Consider the following 20333-nt stretch of genomic DNA (forward strand, 5'->3'; position numbering starts at 1 on the left):
CGGATGAACATAGATGCAAAAATCCTCAACAAAATACTAGCAAACAGAATCCAACAACACATTTAAAGGATCATACACCATGATCAAGTGGGATTTATCCCAGGGATGCAAGGATTGTTCAACATATGCAAATCAATGTGATACACCACATTAACAAACTGAAGAATAAAAACCATCTTAATAGATGCAGAAAAAGCTTTTGACAACTTTCAACACCGATTTATGATTAAAACTCTCCAGAAAGTGGGCATAGAGGGAACCTACATCAACATAATAAAGGCCATATGTGACAACCCTACAGCTAACATCATACCCAATGGTGAAAAGCTGAAAGCATTTCCTCTAAGATCAGGAAAAAGACAAGGATGTCCACTCACCACTTTTATTTTGCATAGTTTTGGAAGTCCTAGCCATGGCTATAAGGGAAGAGAAAGAAATAAAAGGAATCCAAACTGGAAAATAAGAACTAAAACTGTCACTGTTTGAAAATGACATGATACTATACATAGAAAATCTTAAAGATGCTACCAGAAAAATACTATAGCTCATCAAGGAAATTGGTAAAGTTGTAGGATACAAAATTTATACACAGAAATCTCTTGCATTACTATATACTAACAACAAAAGATCAGAAAGAGAAATTAAGGAAACAATCCCATTTACCATCACATCAATAAGAATAAAATACCTAGGAATAAACCTACCTAAGGACGCAAAAGAACTGTACTCAGAAAACAATTAGATACTGATGAAAGAAATCAAAAATGATACAAGCAGATGGAGAGATATACCATGTTCTTGGATTGGAAGAATCAATAATGTGGAAATGACTATATTACCCAAAGCAATCTACAGATTGCACACAATCTGTATCAAATTACCAATGGCAGTTTTCACAGAATTAGAACGAAAAAATTTACAATTTGTTTGGAAACACAAAAGACCCTGAATAGCCAAAGCAATCTTGAAAAAGAAGAATGGAGCTGGAGGAATCAGGCTCCCTGACTACAGACTACACTACAAAGCTACAGTAATTAAAACAGTATGATACTGGCACAAGAACAGAAATATAGATCAATGGAACAGGATAGAAAGTACAGAGATAAACCCACACACCTATGAACACCTAATCCATGACAAAGGAGGCAAGAATATACAATCGAGAAAAGAGAGTCTCTTCAATAAGTGGTGCTGGGAAAACAGGACAGCTAGGTGCAAAAGAATGAAATTAGAACACTCCCTAACACCATATGCAAAAATAAACTAAAAATGGATTAAAGACCTAAATGTAAGGCTGGATACTATAAAATGCTTAGAGGAAAACATAGCCAGAACACTCTTTAACATAAATCACAGCAAGATCTTTTTTGATCCACCTCTAGGGTAATGAAACTAAAAACAAAAATAAAACATGGGGCCTACTTAAACTTCAAATTTTTACACAACAAAGGAAACCGTAAACAAGATGCAAAGACAACCCTCAGAGTGGGAGAAAATATTTGCAAACGAAGCAACTGACAAGGGATTAATCTCCAAAATATACAAACAGCTCCTGCAGCTCAATATCATAAAAACAAACAACCCAATCAAACAATGGACAGAAAATCTAAATAGACATTTCTCCAAAGAAGACATACAGATGGTCAAAAAACATATGAAAAGATGCTCAAGATCACTCATTACTAGAGAAATACAAATCACAACTACGATGAGGTATCACCACACACTGGCCAGAATGGCCTTCATCAAAAACTCTACAAATAATGAATGATGGAGAGGGTGTGGAGAAAAGGGAAAACTCTTGCACTGTCGGTGGGAATGTAAATTGGTACTGCCACTATGGAGAATAGTATGGAGGTTCCTCAAAAAACTAAAAATAGAACTACCATATGACCCAGCAATCCCACTCCTGGGCATATACCCAGAGAAAACCATAATTCAAAAAGATACATGCACCCCAATGTTTATTGCAGCACTATTTACAATAGCCATGATATGGAACAACATAAATGTCCATCAACAGAGGAATGGATAAAGAAGATGTGGTACATATATATGATGGAATATTAGCCATAAAAATGAATGAAATAGTGCCATTTGCAGTGACATGGATTGATCTAGAGATTGTCATACAGAGTAAAGTAAATCAGAAAGAGAAAGACAAATATCGCATAATGTGGCTTATATGTGGAATCTAAAAAAATGTTACGGATGAACTTATTTGCAAAGCAGAAATAGAGTCACAGATGTAAAAATCAAACTTATGGTTACCAAGGGGGGTGAGGGAAGTGGGATGAATTGCGAGATTGGGATTGACATATGTACACTACTATATATAAAATGGACAACCTACTGTATAGCACAGGGAACTCTACTCAGTGCTCTGTGGTGACCTAAATGGGAAGGGAATCTGAAAAAGAGTGGATATATGTGTATACATAACTGATTCACTTTGCTGTACAGCAGAAACTAACACAACATTGTAAAGCAGCTATACTCCAATAAAATTTTTTTAACTTAATATAATCATTATCACCAATAATAAGCATCCATTTATTGATCACAAAATACATGTGTTAATGTCTAGCAAACTGATATAGAAAACCCTTGTAAAAACAAAAGTATATGCATGGTGTAAATTCTTTTTACTATCATGAATTTTTTGTTTACTGGAATACTATATCAATAATCTATAATGGGGAGAGTCCTATATTATTTTACTAGTGGCAGGGCTAAGAAATATATATATATATATATATATATATATATATATATTTTTTTTTTTTTTTTTTTTTTTTTTTTTTTTTTTTTTTGCGGGCCTCTCACTGTTGTGGCCTCTCCCGTTGCGGAGCACAGGCTCCAGACGTGCAGGCTCAGTGGCCAATCATCATTTTAATTTAACCTAATTTTAAAGTACCTTATTCTTTCCTCCTCTATTTTTCTGTATACTCTAACAGTACTTGAACTTATTTTTAAATGAGGTTTAATTATAAACTGAAGAATTGTAAATGGATATTAAATGATATATTGTTGTTAAGATAAGTGAAATTTCAATTATTCAAATAGCCTAGTTAAGACTATTTAAGTCTACATTAAGAACTACTTAAGCAAGGTAAAAGAGCTTGAGTTTCCTGATTTGTTAAAAATGGAAGAAAATAGTTTCCACCAGGCTTACCTCTTGGGGATATTGTGAAGATTAGTACAGTCTATGTATGAGAATACAACTTGTATAATGTAAATACTCAGACATAAAGTATCATTCTGAAACCTGGTTCTTTGAGCGAGTTCTCTAAAAGAACTCAACTCTAAAAACTTTTGTCAAGGATTCAAGTCCAAGTTCTGCCACTTATTAATTTTGTGAGTTTGAGATTCAATTTCATTTTTATGTAAAACAAGAAAAAATCACATAGATACTGTGAGAATTAAATAATATTCATGTGAAAGTTATTTAGAAACTGTGACTCACTGTAAAATGTAGGTCAATATTATGTTTAAAAAGATAAATGGCCAGTTTTATACCTCTTTACTTTTCTACCACATGATGCTTTCTTATCTTCACAGTACTGGCATATATATTCAGAGTAAAGTGCCTAAAGTAACAGTTCCATTTACTGAGAACAGTTCTATGTGCCAGGCACTTTTTGAAGTACTTAACATGTATTGCCTCATTTAATCCCTATCCAACCACATAGTATATGCATTATTATTATTTTCATTTCAGTTTATAGGGATTGTAACCTCTCTGAGGCTCAGATAGGTTATATTCCCCAAGGTATGTGCCAGAGTCAGCATTTGAACTTGGCACACTGAATAAGAGTCTCTGTTCCCAGTCATTACATTAAATTGTCTAAGAGTAACATAAAAGAATGCCATTTGTTTATCCATTCATCAACCCATTCTATATTTCTCTAAATATGTATTTTCCAATTCTCTCAAAGTTAATAAATATAATCTAATTCCATAAACAAAAAATCATTTTTAACTAAACAAAATGAGTTTATGAATTTTTATATGTAAAAATAAACAGGAATTGCTGAGAAAATTCTGGGAAAAAAAGAGTAAATAGAGGCGAAGAGTTGCCCTATCAGATAGTAAAGTACATATAAAGCTTCATTAATTTAACCAGTATGGTGATAATGCATGAACAGCCAGATAAAACAGAGTAGAAAGGTGACTGAGTCTCAAACACATTGGAGAACTTAGAATATGATAATTGTATCATTTTAAGTTAGTGTTGGAAAAGATGGGTTACTCAATAAATGGATGTAGATATAACAGGAAAACATCTAGGAAATAATACTGTAGTCTCATTTCACAACTTACATAAATAAACTTCAGCTACATCTAAATTTTACACAACAAACACATTATGAAACCACTAGAAGAGTTTGATTTAATCTAATCTATCTATATAAAGAGTGATTTTATAAAATCGACAATAATTGATACTATTCTCACACACAAGAACATGTTCTGAAGTATTGAGAATTGTAAGATAGTGGTCCAGGTTCATTCTTTTATATGTTGCTGTCCAGTTTTCCCAACACCATTTATTGAAGAGACTGTCCTTTCCCCATTGTATATTCTTGGCTCCTTTGTTGTAAATTTCTTGAGCATATATATGTGGGTTATTTTCTGGGTTCTATTCTGTTCCATTGATAAATGTGTTTGTTTTTAATGCCAATACCATACTGTTTTAATTACTATAGCTCTGTAATATAGTTAGAAATCAGGAAGCATGCTGCCTTTAGCTTGGTTTTTCTTTCTCAAGATTGGTTTGGCTATTCGGTGTTTTTGTGTGGTTCCATACAAATTTTATAATTATTTGTTCTATTTCTGTGAAAAATGCTATTAGAATTTTGATAGGAATTGCATTGACTCTATAGATTGCTTTAGGTACTATGAGCATTTTATTAATATTAATTCTTCCAATCCATGAACACAAAACATCTTTCCATTTATTTGTGTCTTTTTCAGTTTCTTTCATCACTGTCTCATTGTTTTCAGTGTACGGGTGTTTTGCCTCCTTGGTTAAGCTTATTCCTAGATATTTTATTCTTTTTGATGCAATTGTAAGTGTTATTGTTTTCTTAATTTCTCTTTCTGATAGCTTGCTATTAGTTTATAGAAACGCAACAAATTTCTCTATGTTGATGGTGTAGCACTTGTTATTGATTTCATATGCTAAACTTAATTTTCCTTTGAGAAATCCACATTGTGTAAACTTGGTTGCAATCTTCCCTGCACCTGTAATTTCAGCATGAGAAATATTAATGGGTAATCCATAGAGGAATCTTTTCAAGTGATTGCCATTCACTAAAGGGCTGCATATATTTCCTCCTGAAGTGCTCTCTTTGCTTATATTTTTCGAAAGGAATAAACACTTCTACCTCTCAAGTACTGTAGCAAACCAGAAAGGAATACACAGAAACTTTTCTAGGCTTTTCAAAATAATTCCTATCCACTTCCCCTTAGGGAGAAGATTTAATCAAAGCAAGTGACATTTGTGATCAATGCAAAGCTTAGAGGTAGGAGGTACACCTGTTTGCAGGTTGTATCCCTGGTGGGGTAGAAGTTAGAGAGAGAGAACAAACAGCTATTAGTTTTCTTTGCACTTCACTGCTTCAATTAGAAGTATTTCATGATAATATTATTCATATCTGTTATAAATTTTAGGTGTTTTTTGACTTTGTTTTGATTTTAGTTATTTTCCTCTAAGACAATGGGGTTTTGAAATACCCAGTTGGATAAATTTTCATTATATCCTGATGAATTAAACTATTTATATAATTTCAGAAGTATAAAAAGCAGATATGTTCTAATGGTGTTCTTTGATTTATCAGGCAAAATACAAACTTTTCTCAAATTATCTTAATGAAAAATACTTGGTGAAAAATTAGGAACTTCTATATAAAAGTGCTTATAATATTTATTTTTCTTTGTTGCAGAAATATTGTGTTATACATGACAGAAACTTAAAAAGATAATTTCATGGTTTTTGACTTTAATTTCCCTAGAAAATCTACTACTAAAATGTTGGTTTTATACCTGGATGATAATATACATTTTTTAAAACAAATTATTTATTTATTTATTTTTGGCTGTGTTGGGTCTTCATTGCCGTGTGCAGGCTTTCTAATGTTGTGGCGAGTGGGGGCCACTCTTCGTTGTGGTGCACGGGCTTCTCATTGTGGTGGCTTCTCTTGTTGTGGAGCACAGTCTCAAGGCACTTGGGCTTCAGTAGTTGTGGCACATGGGCTCAGTAGTTGTGGCACACGGGCTTAGTTGCTCCACGGCATGTGGGATCTTCCCGGACCAGGGATTGAACCCATGTCCCCTGCATTGGCAGGCGGATTCTTAACCACTGTGCCACCAGGGAAGTCCCAATAATATACATTTTTAAAAGAAAGTAGAATACACAAGGTATGTATTTTTAAAGTATGGATATATTTTAAAAGTGATATATGGTTTTATGATTAATAATATGACAAATTATTGGATAAAAATGCCTGGAAATAAGTGGTAATGTGTCATGGAGGTGTAGAAATGAGAGAAGGACACAGATAGGTGAGCCATACTGCATTGTATATAAGCTTGTACATCTACATAATGTATTACTATTTGAAGTATAAGTCATATGGATAATACTAAGTATTTTTTATTGCAATATAGTAAGCAAAGTACATAGAGATAAATAAATTGGTTATGGGGAAAATTAGACAGAAATATTCTAGTTTATTCTCAAGGTCAGTATTTCAACAGATTCTCAGTTACTCTGACATTTACCACTGCTAATATTGCACAGTAAGTGCTCTCTTAGAAAAATATATACATTTTATGTTACTTTATTTGCTACAGCTGGATAGTAAAGGAAGACAACGGTTAAGAAAAAAACTCAGATTAATATCATAAAATGTGATGTAAATATTAAAACACAGAAAATATGGTATCAAATTCTTGATTCACCTTTTTTAAATGGATATTCTCCAAGAGTAAGGGCTTTATAGACTAAATCTGAAAAATTTGAAAATAACTGTTTTTTTTTCCCTCCTATGGTTGAGATGTTTTAACATTAGTTAAATGTCATCACAGGAAAATTGCCATTTGTATCTCTTGTTAAATTAATACATAGAAAAAAGCAAGCAACTTTAGGTCACTTGGAAACTGATTTTATCCTTAATGTAATTTACCTTAACTATAAATCTTGATAAAATCTATGGCTGTCTTAAATAAAAATTCTTTATTAATTAAAAGAAGTAAAATGAGAGTCAGATATAAATGTCTGGAAATGAGTTCTACATTCAATTTTACACTGAATTTGATTTTAATTTAAAAATTTTAAAGAAAAGATAATATTGATTTGCAATATAAACAAAGTCCTGTTACTGGTTTGGGATATATATATATATATATATATACACATATATATATATGGCAGGTCACAAATTTCCTTCATAAGATCATAAAACAGAACTGGCCACCCTCTTGGAATATCCTCATTTACACAAATCTGATGCATTTTTTCTGTTTTTTTTTTTTTTTTTTTTTTTTAAGTAAAGAATGAGAGAGAAAGAGCACCATGTACAGGATGGAAGCTTTTTGCCAGTTTCTTGACTGTGGCAAGATTTTAATCTGCTGCCTTAAAGAACAGCAGTAAGGCAAGTGGTTCATGAAATTTTAGGTTCTGATCAGATCTACCATTCTAGAATAGGTCTTTTAAAAACTGCAAATGTATTTTATTCTTTTTTTTTTTTTTTTTTTTTTTTTTTTTTTTGCTGTATGTGGGCCTCTCACTGTTGTGGCCTCTCCCGTTGCGGAGCACAGGCTCCGGACGCGCAGGCCCAGCGGCCATGGCTCACGGGCTTAGTTGCTCCGCGGCATGTGGGATCTTCCCGGACCAGGGCACGAACCCGTGTCTCCTGCATCGGCAGGCGGATTCTCAACCACTGCGCCACCAGGGAAGCCCCTGCAAATGTATTTTAAATCAGCTTGTGAGTTGAACACTATATATTAAAATCTGACTTTTCATATGCTAACATGCGGTATATTACATAAAGAGAGAAGGTTTCAAGTTTTGCTGTATAATTATTATGACTTTAATAGATAGCTTTAATAATAATTTTCATTTATAGTATTTTAGCCAAGGTTTTAATAGGTAGCTAAAATCTGTGACTATATCTGACAATAAGTAAAATAAAATACACAAAGTTCAGTTTCTTTCTCTATGCACTAAATTATTCTCACACTGGAATGTAAGCATTAATACAATAATGCTCAGAAAAGAGGATAATGTTAGAAGAGCATTCTCTCCTAGAAATTTATAAAAATATTATAATTTTAATTTTCAATTTGAATTTTATAGCAATGTACTGAATAGTACATATTTCCTGAAGGAGAGCTTTGGCAAGAATATTAACCAATTACCACCAAAAACAACAGAATTAACCTTAGCCAAGGCTTTGGGGTTGTGTGATATTAATTGATATTTTATATTTTTCTACTGTCTGAAGATTCTGTTATTTAAAGTGCAGGGATTCTGAAGTTAAAGAGGCATTATTATTTCAATATACATATTTAAGTACACATATTTAAAGCCAGTGGGTACATAGCATACAGGATCTTAAAATTCAGAAAACTTACAGTAAGTTAAGGATACCTTTGGTCCAGTTATGAGGTATACAAAGTGCTTTGAAATTGTAAAATACATCATGTAGGAAAGAGTATATTAGTGTGCTTGCTAACTCTTTTGGAAAGACTTGTTCTACATATGGGACTTAAATGTTCGACAGTCCTACAAATTGCCTCCTAGAGTTTAATAAGCTGCTTGCAGCCATAGAATTTTAATACTGATTATCAGGTTCAACATTCCAATTTTAATGATGAGCACATATTTCTAGAGGTATTACCTTATTTCTCCAAACTAATATTTAGTCTTTTGACCTGGTACTGTCTAGAACCACTGGTATTATTTTCAAACTATTTATATACTTAGGCAGGACAAATGTAAAGTTTGAGTGGGGGCAGTTAATCTTAAATTATCTGAAAGTTTCATATTAGCTTCAATTTTAGACATGCTAGGTTCTAAATAACATAGACCTGTAATTTAGTTCTGGCTGTTCTTCAGAGAATTTAATCCATAGGGCTTGAAACTGAGCACACTTCCCGAAGATTGTGGAAAAAGAGAAATGGAAGCAATGTTGCTCAATAGTTGCAAAGATCTATTCAGTGATTTGACTAAAATGTCTTAAGCTTTTCTTTATTCTTGTTCATGTATATGTGGGGCCTCCGTCAACAATTGCTATCCTTTTATTAGTAGTATGCTGGCTCAGAGTTGTTTATGGAGTTGTTTTTCCCAACAGTCATGAGGAGTTTGCACTCTTGTAACCAATACTCTCTTAACTTTCAAGTCCAATCTGTTAATATCAAAGATGTATTCTCTAGGAGACGGCATATAATTAAATGGCCCATCCAGGGTAAGATGCTTATCTTTGACCTAAGTAGTCATACTAAAATATGAAAAGAGCATGATTACTAGAAATAACTGTATTCCAATCCATACCAGACCATATTTAAATTTTAGATTAAAAAAGAAAATAAGAGAAGAGCTGTCTTTATTGTGAAATTTTTGAGCAAAATTGGTGTTTTTTCTGAGATACTGATGGTAATATCAATAAGTGACTGTGAAAGAAATACAAGGACAAAGTGATTTATTATGAGAAGTCCATGTCATAAATGTCATTTTATACTATTTCAGCCCAGAACACAATCTGAGAAAAAGAAATATGGACAAGAACTTTTAAATGTCTTAATCTTTGAAATATTCTAGAAGACTCACAGTCTCAGTTTGAATTGATATTTATACTTTGAAATTATAGAGTAATGAAGTAAAAATGGAATACTTATGCCTTACTCTGTTATATGGGGGCAAATGCAAAAATACTCCCTCTTTCTTTTGTTCTCTCTGGGACTCAACTCAAAAATAAAAAGGAGCACTCAGATTAAATTTTCATTTCTTCCTAGAAAAATGTTACATGAATATGAAGGAAAAGGAACTATAATCTATAATGACTGGACTTATTTTAATTTTACTAAAATTAAACAGGGGAAAAATATTTTAAAAATACTTAAAGTAGTAGGAGAGAAATAAAAGACAAGAAACTAGGTGGAAAATACAAAGACAAATTATTCTGAAAAATAGTACGCAGGCCATCACATCAGTTATTTAATGTGATTATGCCTAAAACATAACTGTTAGAAAATGCTTCCCCCCCAAAGAGTATCTTGCAGCATGAGTAAGATGTTAGATAATGAGGGTCAAAATTATAAGATGATCATGTTACTGAAGTTCTGCTAGTTCTATTTTTTTTAATGTGGTAAAGACATTGTGCACTGCATTTAAAAAATATTTTATTTTATTGAAGTATAGTTGATTTACAATGTTGTGTTAATTTCTATTGTACCACAAACTGATTCAGTTATACATATGTATACATTTTTTTCATATTATTTTCCAATATAGTTTATCACAGGATATTAAATATAGTTCCCTGTGCTATACAGTAGGACCTTGTTCTTTATCCATTCTAAGTGTAATAGTTTGCATCCACGAACCCCAAACTCCCAGTCCCTCTTCTACCACCCCCCTTGGCAACCACAAGTCTGTTCTCTATGTCTGTGAGTCTGTTTCTGTTTTGTAGATAAGTTCATTTGTGTCATATTTTAGATTCCACATATAAGTGATATCATATGGTATCTGTCTTTCTCTTTCTGACTTACCTCACTTAGTATGATAATCTCTAGGTCCATCCATGTTGCTGCAAATGGCATTATTTCATTTTTTTTATGGCTGAGTAGTATTCCATTGTATATACATACCACATCTTCTTTATCCATTCATCTATCGATGGACATTTAAGTTGTTTCCATGTCTTGGCTACTGCAAATAATGCTACTATGAACATTGGGGTGAGTGTATCTTTTCGAATTACAGTTTTCTCCAGATATATGCCCAGGAGTGGGATTATGCACTTCATTTTTAATGAAATAAAATGAAATTATATATATTTTTTAGGCTGAAATGACTAAATATATGTGTTTTCAAATACGGGACATCAGATAAAATGTTAGCCCTACATAAGCTTTGTACACTTGTCAATAACAGAGGAAAAACATATTAGTGTTAAAATAGAATTCATTTTCTATACTAGATTTTTAAAACCTGATTGATTGTTGTTAAGTGAGTGTTTGTAGGTAATTGTCCATGTCATAATTGGAATAAACAGTAATTGCCATATCACTATGTCTCGCTTATCCTTGGAAAAACTTCTCTGACTTGCACTAGGTACACATCAATTGGAGAGAGGAAGATGGAATGATGACTTTAAGATTACTTTCAACTGCACAAATTTATTAAAATATCTCACTCATTGAATCACATTATTAATAGAAAAAAACTAAAGGAAAAAATCCTAGTAAAATATCACTATGATAATTTTTATAGGTTTTCTTGTTTAATGTGAATTGTTCAAAAATAGATTTTATCATGTCACTCAGTAAGTTGTACAAGGGTTTTAATGTAACTTCATCTCTTAATCAGACACCAGATGAGGGAAAGGGGAGGAACAGTGAGGAGGTGTGGAGAAGGGAAGGAGGGAGGGATAGATAAATGGATATTACAGAATTATAGCACATACTAAGAAAGATGCCATTCCTGGGATAAATGAAACTTCTGAAAGACTATACAGTACATCAGAGGCATTCTGTTCAATAAAGGACAAAGATAGCTAGAGCTGTAGAAATACAATCCACTGGGACTCCTACAGTGAAATTTCAGAAGTTTCACGTGGTGTAATTAAGAATACTCTGCAAAAGGTAATAAAAAGTCTTTCTGTAAGGAAGTAACGATATCCCAAACTGATATTGTACATGGCCAGTGGCTTATAGAAGATAAAAGGAAAGTAAAATTAAAAATTGATAAAAAGAAAAAAACAGGAAAGAAGTAGGAGTCAGGCATCAAATCATATTATATTAAAATGCCATAACTAGGTTTTTTCCCTTCTCTTTACACAAATGCTGGATAAATTATATGAAACAGTACCTTCCTTTTAGCCTTTAGCTGCTCATGATACTTGTCACAGGTGTCCCCTGGGATCTCTCCTCCCCAGAGAGTGATTCCAACAATGGTGTATGTGATACCCATGATAAGCAATGGGAAACAGTACACCAGTATAATAACAATAATATGGTAACTGTAAGAAATAAGAAAAATATATGCTGAAGAGTGTATTGGAATGAAATAGTAAGACTTTGAATTCATTCCATTTTAAGTCATAATTGAACATGCCAAAGATTATTCCCACATTTTCTCTAAGTCCTCGTTTCACAAATCCATCACAATACTATGCTATTGTCACTTAAAATCATCCAAATGCTACCAGCTGATCTTTGTCAATCTTTACTTTGTGTATGAAAACTATAGCTGAACTGTAGTGCTCATTTAAACTACGTACGTTCTCTCTTGTGTAGAATAGAAGCTCAGGATGAATTCCTTTTCTCTGCTTGGTAGTCATTGAGCTAACCTAATTAAATGTATAATCAGAGGAAAAGAGATGGGACCGATTAAACTGATCAATTGACATATTTTCTCTTATGTAAAACTATTACATATATCCTACAACATCAGTCATATTTGAAATAAATCATTCTTCATCCAAATGAAGAAAATGTGACTAGATGCTCTGAGTCACACTGGCATTTTTCCAAAGTCATGGTACATTTGATTGCATCATCAAATTTGGTAAATAATATACAGGTGTGTTAGTCACATCAAAATTATTATACTATAAATTATAACTAAATTTTGGGATTTCATAGCTTTTAATAAAAATTATAAGGATGCAATTAGGAAGGACTAGAAGGGCAACCAATAATATAATAGCCGAATTAGAATTTGTATAAACTTTTGGGTGGCTTCTACTATCTTATGAAGGCTTTAAAGTAATTAAGGAGTTTGGTATGCTAGTCTTCTCAATCCCAGTTTTTTTTTGGTTTATTTTTGGTACAGGGAATCTTAAATCTTCTTGACTTCTGTTCCCTGATAGCTTATTAAGTATTAACTTAAAGTCAATGGGGAATTAAGTCAGCAAATAATTTAATTTTATTATTTTGATTAAATTAATTTTGTTATCATACAACCTAAGAATTATTAATAGTATATAATGGATAGAATGCAGTCCTCAGTTTAATAACTGCTGCCTGCTTTTCCTTTAATAAGTAATTCTTAATGTTTTTCTTTAACAATCTGGACTCTGAGTAGAGCAGAGTTTGATAAAATGGCTCTTTAAAAGATGATCATGTATTTGCATCATTTGTTATTTTTAAAGGAAAAAATAGTTCACTAAATAAGAATTTTTTGAAATAAAATTTAAATGGTCAGCATAAAAAACAAAATGCAAACAATTGAGCAATTATGTTTTTTTCATTTGCTTTTCTTAAGGTGAGTTCAAATTATGAAATATCCAATTCTATCATATAGCATTCCTATTTCCTTTCTAACCTAGTGCTTAAGTTTCTTTAATGCTAAAACAAAGGAACACAACCAAGAACCTACTAAGACTTCCTTTCCCTTCAGCTAGGCTTCTTAAAAGAGCAATCTGCACCTTTGGGTTTCAGCTCCTCCCTTCTGGCTCCTTTCTCAGTGGATAACAACCTGGCTTTCCTTTGCACTTTCATTTCCAGTGATCTTATCAGCTCCTCCAGAAACTCTCCAGAGCTACCCCACATAGAGGTCTTCACACTTTTCCAGTTAGAAACCTTTGTAACTTATACAAACTGTTTGACTATATCATATTGTAGTATAGTATTTTTACGTGTCTCTTTCCCAAGTAATGTGTGAGCCCTTGAGGGAAATGTCTATGGCTTATCTATGTAATTGTTGCTCCCAACCTGTAGTTCATTAAGTGTTCAATACATTTAGTTGAAAATCGTAATAGAGCGTTAACTTACGTGAAATGTTGTTTGGGACCTTCTGGCCATTGCACATAGCAAAGAGTGCGGCCCGGCATGACTTTGGTTTTGGAGTAAAGACACTGAGGGAAGGCAAGTAGAAATGCTAGAATCCAAATACCTCCAATGACAATCTTGGTTGCAGTGGCAGACAGTCTGGGTTTCAAGGGATCAATAATGGCCATATACCTATATAAAAACAAACAAAACCGTTTTGTTGGCTATCTTGTTAGTGGAGTTTAAAATGAGTTTCAGAGGAGTTTCCAGGGCCAGGGTTATCTGTCTTCTGGTAAACAAACTGAAAAATATTTTGCTTGTATAAAGGCAGCATAGAATAATTATGGTATAGTCTTAGGAATCAGGCAGATCAAGGTTCAAACCCTGTCCTGTCACTTATTTAACTTTTTGAACTCCATTATTTTTAAAATAGAAATAAGAACACGCCTCTCTTAGTGGTGAAGTAACGATCAATAGAAATAATGTAAGTGAAAGGTATTGATTGTTTGCTGCTGTGCCTAACACATGATCAGAACTCATATGTCTGCTGGATGGAATTGGAAAGATGCATATTAAGTGCTTAAAAATATGAATTCTGTACCCCAAGACCACCATTTTTCTTATGTGTGTTTAACTTTTTAAAAAGAAAATTCTAGACAACTAATATAGATAATGCCTACATGATCGACAAAATTAGGAATCCCTCAGAAGGATATTGTCAGCATAGCCATTTAAAAGTATCCAGAGACAAGTTCAGGGTTTAGATAAGGATGAATAAATCAAGTTTGACTGAGGCTATGCTTTCCTATTACCTCTAAAATTGAATTCATACTGTATCATATAAGTCTCCATAGTATTTATCTATGTAACTATATATAACATAATTGTTATAGGAAAATATATTTAAGACTCTAAAATATTTACATATGACTTTTAGAGTACAACTTTTTGAGAAATTAGAAACTGTTTGAATATGGTAACAGAACTCAAGCTTTATTCATTTGGTAAAATAGTAAGAATATGTCTGGGAGAATTAAATTCCAGTTTTAAATTGGATAAAATGTCTAATTGCCAAATTATGGCTAATACTCAGAGTAGAAAATAACATACACCAAATGAATTATATTTTGGCATTTCTATCAATAAGACACATTATTTAATTGTATTATTTTTACTATTGGCCATTTTGTGTTTCTCAAATATATTTTTATTTATGAAAATTTTTCAAAGGTAATATTTTTATCAAAGAATGAGTATTACTTAAACCAGAAACATTTAATCTTATGAATGTAACTATTTCAAAATAAGGATAATTCATTAATTTGTTTACTGGTCTTTGCTTTTGTAACTATTAGGCAGAATTAGATCTTCAGTAGATATATTGGAACTTATCTACCTACTATTCATAATATTAACTTTAGTTGTAATTTACTTAAAGGAAGTACTCTTAATTTATTATGTATGACAGCTATTAGGCAAAAGTGAATGTTAGATATGAAAAAAATAATCAGAAAATGGTACCTTGGTTTAGGGAAATAAAGTGAACCATACAAAGAAAATAAAATACACATGTTTGAAACTGAAAACTGTTTAAAATTCACCTCTCATGCTTACATTGGTAAAGATAATAATAGCAACATATAGTGATTGCTAAGCCTGACTAGACAACTTATTGCACACAATATATATATATTTAGTATCCAGAAAAATTCAATAAATCAACTAATATTATCTCAATTTTACAGAAAAGAAAACGGAGGCTTAAAGATTAAGTAAATTGTTTAAAAATGTCCTCCCAAATGGTAAGAATTGGAATTCTAAACCAGTTCTGCCAATCCTCAAAGTCTACGTAGGTACAGATTATGGCTTTGAATATAACCACTCGTGCAAGGAATTGTGGAAGAGAAAGAAAAATATATAAGGTAGATGCCTTGAAGAGAATCAGAAGTCGCATCTTGTCTCTAAATTCAAAAGCATTTATGTGCAATATTAAAGACGAAAGTCAAATATATAAAGGCAATAATCGTGATTGGTCATTTCTGTTCCCATTGCTATGGACTATAAATCACCATAGCATTTCTCTCATTACATTGAACTGTTGCTTTATGGTGTTTCCAGAGTCAGACACAGTACTTATCAATAAATTTTGTTGTACTGAACAGACTATTCCTCAATCTTATCATAATCTTTGCTTTTTCGCTTGCCTGGAAATGTATGAATGCTATTTGAATATTTAGACAGCTGATTTTTTGAGACTGTAATGAGAAGTTGAGTGACATGAGCAGGTTTAGAGTCTTGTACAGCTACTACAGCATGGACAATTGAAAATAAACTACAAATATCTTATTTTTTTTGTCAATTAGTTTAATGTTAGAGAAATTATTTCCTGACAGGTAGAATATTGTTTTATTTGAATTGTATGGAAACAGTCAATTTATGTTCTCACTAACTAACACTTTAGTGAAAGTAGAAATTTTGAAATTTCAAGCTGACATTTTTGTCATTTCTGGTCTGATCTATTATTCATTCATTCAGCCAACATTTCTTGGATATCTACTGTAGTATCCCAGATACTGTAGTAATACAACAATGAGAAAAAATGACATTCACAGAACTCACAGTCTAGTGAAGTAGATAGATACTAATCAAATAATCTCACCAATAAACATAAAATTACAAATATAATAAGTGTTACAAAGGCAATGTTTATGGCTGTGTGAGTGCATTTACTGGGGAAAACATTTAGATTGTGAATCAGTCTTCCCTAAGAAAAGCATTCTGGGTTGAAACTTGAAAGGGTGACTAGGCAAGGTAGCAGAAGGGTGAGGGTTGCAAAGATTTCTGGGGGAACAAACAACATGTGAAAAACTCCTGTGTTAATGGTGGGTTTTTATGGGTTGAATTGTGTCCCCCTAGAAAAGGTACATTGAAGTCCTAACACCCAATATCACAGAAGGTGACCTTATGTGGAAATAGAGTTTTATATAGGTAATCAAGTTAAAATGAGGTCATTATGATGGGCCCTAATTCAATATAAGGTGTAAAGGAGAACTTTGGAAACAGAACCACACAGAGATTGCCACATGAAGATGGAGGATTGAGTGATGTATCTACAAGCCAAGGAAGGCCAAAGACTGCCAGCAATCAACGAGAAGTTAGGAAGGCAGAATTTCCTCATAGGTTTCAGAGGGAGCAAGGCCCTTGCCAACACCTTGTTTTCAGACTTCCAGCTTCTAGAAATGTGAGACATAAATTTCTGTTGTTACTCAGTTTGTGCTAGTTTGTTACAGTAGCCCTAGGAAACCAGTTTGATGGGTCAGGGTGGGTGCATTGTGCACTTGAGGAACTAAGGGCTAATGTAATTGAAATGCTGAAAGTGAAGGGGGAAAGTGATTTGAGACGAAGTTGTAGTTCAGGTTATAGAATTTTGTCCTCTGGAAAGTAATTGAGGTGATTCAATCAGGAGGGGAGAGTAATCAGATTTTAGTCTGGAGAATGGATTGAAGGAGGGAAAGAATGGAAGGAGGGAGATAAGTTACCTCATTATTGTTTTGGTTTGGGTGAGAGATGATTGCTGCTTGGAATAGAGTATTACCACTGGAGATTGAATTACATTAATGATTGAGGAAAATAAAGAAATGTTGAAATATTGTAGAAAGGGAGAGCCAGTTGATCAAAGAGGTAGGTAGAACTTCCAGGCACTGCTGAAGACCAATTTGAAATTGATGATTAGGAATTCACTGTGGCATCAACGTTTCCTATTCTGTGACTCTCTCCTGGAATAATAATTTGCTCAACAGTAGGCATGAAGAAAATGGATCCTTAGGGTCAAATAAGTACCCTCTGGACCTTAAGAAGAAATGTTCAAACCCAGGATACAATCTCTCTCAAATGATTGTCAGTACTTTATTCTTCCTTTAAAGAAATATATATCTTTGATATGATCACACTAGATTTTCCTAGGTGTTTGTCTGAGCTTCTCATTACCATTCTTCCCCACCAAATAGATTCTCAAATACGTTAAAGTCTCCTTAGTCTGACTGTTTCACAAAGAATAGCTAAGATTGGATTTGTTACTCTTCCAATTAGCATATTACCTAAACAAGTTTTAAAGTCACTTTTTGTTGTCTTTCATAGAGGAAGAAATTCTCAGAAATATCCATCAGAAGTTCACATTATAATGCCCTCTTTTATTAGTTTTCCTTTTCACTCTAATACAGGACCAATGTCCTTTACCATGTACTTCTTTTCCTGACATAATTGAAGGGGTCTTTTTCATCAAAAAGATGATGTCTTTTGCAAAACAGAATTTTTTGACATAACTTTACTACTCTCAGTAAGTAAGCCTTTCCATTTTGTGATTGTTCTTGGTATATGGTGTAATTTTTCCTTTTGGTAGCATTTTTATTAAGCTCTGTTTCTGGATCTTTACATGCTTATATACATTTAAAATTTTTGGTATAAAGAGAGTGCAGTCTTCAGATGTTTACTTGATTATATTAAGTAATATTCACCTGAAATAATATAGATTTTATTGTTTTCCAGTTTGCGTCTGGCCACAGTAGACATTGCTTTAGTCTGTAAATTCAGGATCCTATAATCTGAGGTGAGGAGATGAAGCCCTAGGAAGGAGCACTTAGTAAGAGATATGTATACAGCTGGAGACTTAGCCAATTTGCAGCAATCCTGAAAGGCAAGAATGGTAGATATATCCTCAAGGCACTCTCCTTCCTCCCATCCCCTCCAGAGGTCTCCCATTAGGAAAAGGCAAGAAGAGACCTAAGAGTGAGGGACCCTATTGATACAGTCAGTCTACAGAAGTAGTCAGCCTGGTGGGCAGGGGCAGAAAAAAAGAGTGGAATAGATAGTGAGTAGATATGAACTGAAAAATGGACATTATCCAGCTCAGATAATAATTTCATGTTTTTCACATGCTAGTTTCCTTGCTGAAGTGATTTTTCTTTTGCTTCGTATGTTATTCTAAAGTTCTATGCCTGGAAAACTTCTAACGATCCTTTAATTTCCACTCAGATTACAGACTGATCACTGTAGATTCTTTCCCTCTCTCTGTGCAGAGTTAGTTTTTACCTCCTCAGTGCTGTAACAGCATTATGCTCATAATGATTTTAGCTCATTGGAGATATGATTTATTCTTCTCTGTGTTCTGTAGCACCTAACAAAGCATCTATAGTAGTCAACATCATTGTTGAATAGTGACTGCAAATAGTTGTTGAATATTTGGACAGATGGATGGGTGAATAATTGTTTACAAATAAAAACTTCAGTGTGTACACAGTTTTTAAAAGGAATAGTTTTCTTAACTTTGCTAAATGGGAATAATAAACATGGCGTAGAGTATGAGTATGAGGTTAAAATGACATTACATAACACAACGTATTCAAGGAGACTTAGGTAATATCAGGCATAGTAGACACTCAACCTAAATCACTCTAAAACTATAGTGAATAAAATGAAATTAACACTTGAGAATTTTTAAAAAGTTGCTGTGGTAAGCTTGAGACAAAAATAAACAAAGATAACTTATTTAATGTGGTTCTTAGTTAGTTGTGATCAGAGTAGAAAGAAAAATAAGTTCACGCCAAAATTCTGATCTAAGGTTTAGAAAAAAACCAAAACTTCTTTTGATATTGTTATAACTTTTCAACAGAAACTGTTCCATCAGTGTAGTGCATTATAGGTTATTTCTCTTTCAAATCTCTCCTTTTAGAAGAATTTCTTGTATGGAGAGTACTAAGGTCTTCTATGTAACATCAGTCAGGGCAACTAGTGCTCAGTGGTTCAATGATTAAATAGAAATGTTCAATGTTATACTTGGAGACTCTGTAAGTTCTTTGGGTATACTAGGAATTAATTTCCTTCAATTTTGTTTAATATGGCCTATACCATATTAAACTCCTTTTTGAAGTGGCCTGTGGCCGTTCCACTCTGTTATCCTTAAACTCAGAAAGATGATGTTGTCCCAATCTTCAGGTACTTAAGTTGTGATGATGTAAATGCTTATTTAACTGTGCAAATGGAAGAAAGAAGGTACAGATAACCTCTAAACTGGGATAATAATATATTCTTGGATATATACTTAGATAATAAATATATTCATAGCATCTAGGATAATGACTATACATATTTGGCACCTGATACATATTTATTGTATGACTAAATTAATGAATGAATGGAGGTGATTTTTAAAATTGTTTTCCTGTCATTTTCTATCATTGAATAATTTGTGCTCAAATTAAGTTAATAAGATATTATGAAAATATAAAGAGAAAAATCATATGAAAAAAACAGCAAACAACAGCAACAATAACAAC

The 20333-nt window shown here is 32.8% G+C and overlaps 1 protein-coding gene across 1 annotated transcript in view; it reads right to left on the bottom strand.

Annotated features, from left to right (window-relative positions):
- Nucleotides 1-20333, bottom strand: part of TACR3 (tachykinin receptor 3) — a 73538-nt gene that overhangs the window by 32723 nt on the left and 20482 nt on the right. Inside the window, exons 2-3 of the mRNA XM_059066526.2 lie at nt 14005-14193; nt 12098-12248 (exon numbers count right to left, since the gene is read on the bottom strand). Coding sequence (XP_058922509.1) covers nt 12098-12248; nt 14005-14193 — 340 coding nt within the window. The remainder of the gene's footprint in view (nt 1-12097; nt 12249-14004; nt 14194-20333) is intronic.

Source organism: Kogia breviceps, chromosome 6, assembly GCF_026419965.1.
Source record: "Kogia breviceps isolate mKogBre1 chromosome 6, mKogBre1 haplotype 1, whole genome shotgun sequence".
NCBI classification, from domain to species: Eukaryota; Metazoa; Chordata; class Mammalia; order Artiodactyla; family Physeteridae; genus Kogia; species Kogia breviceps.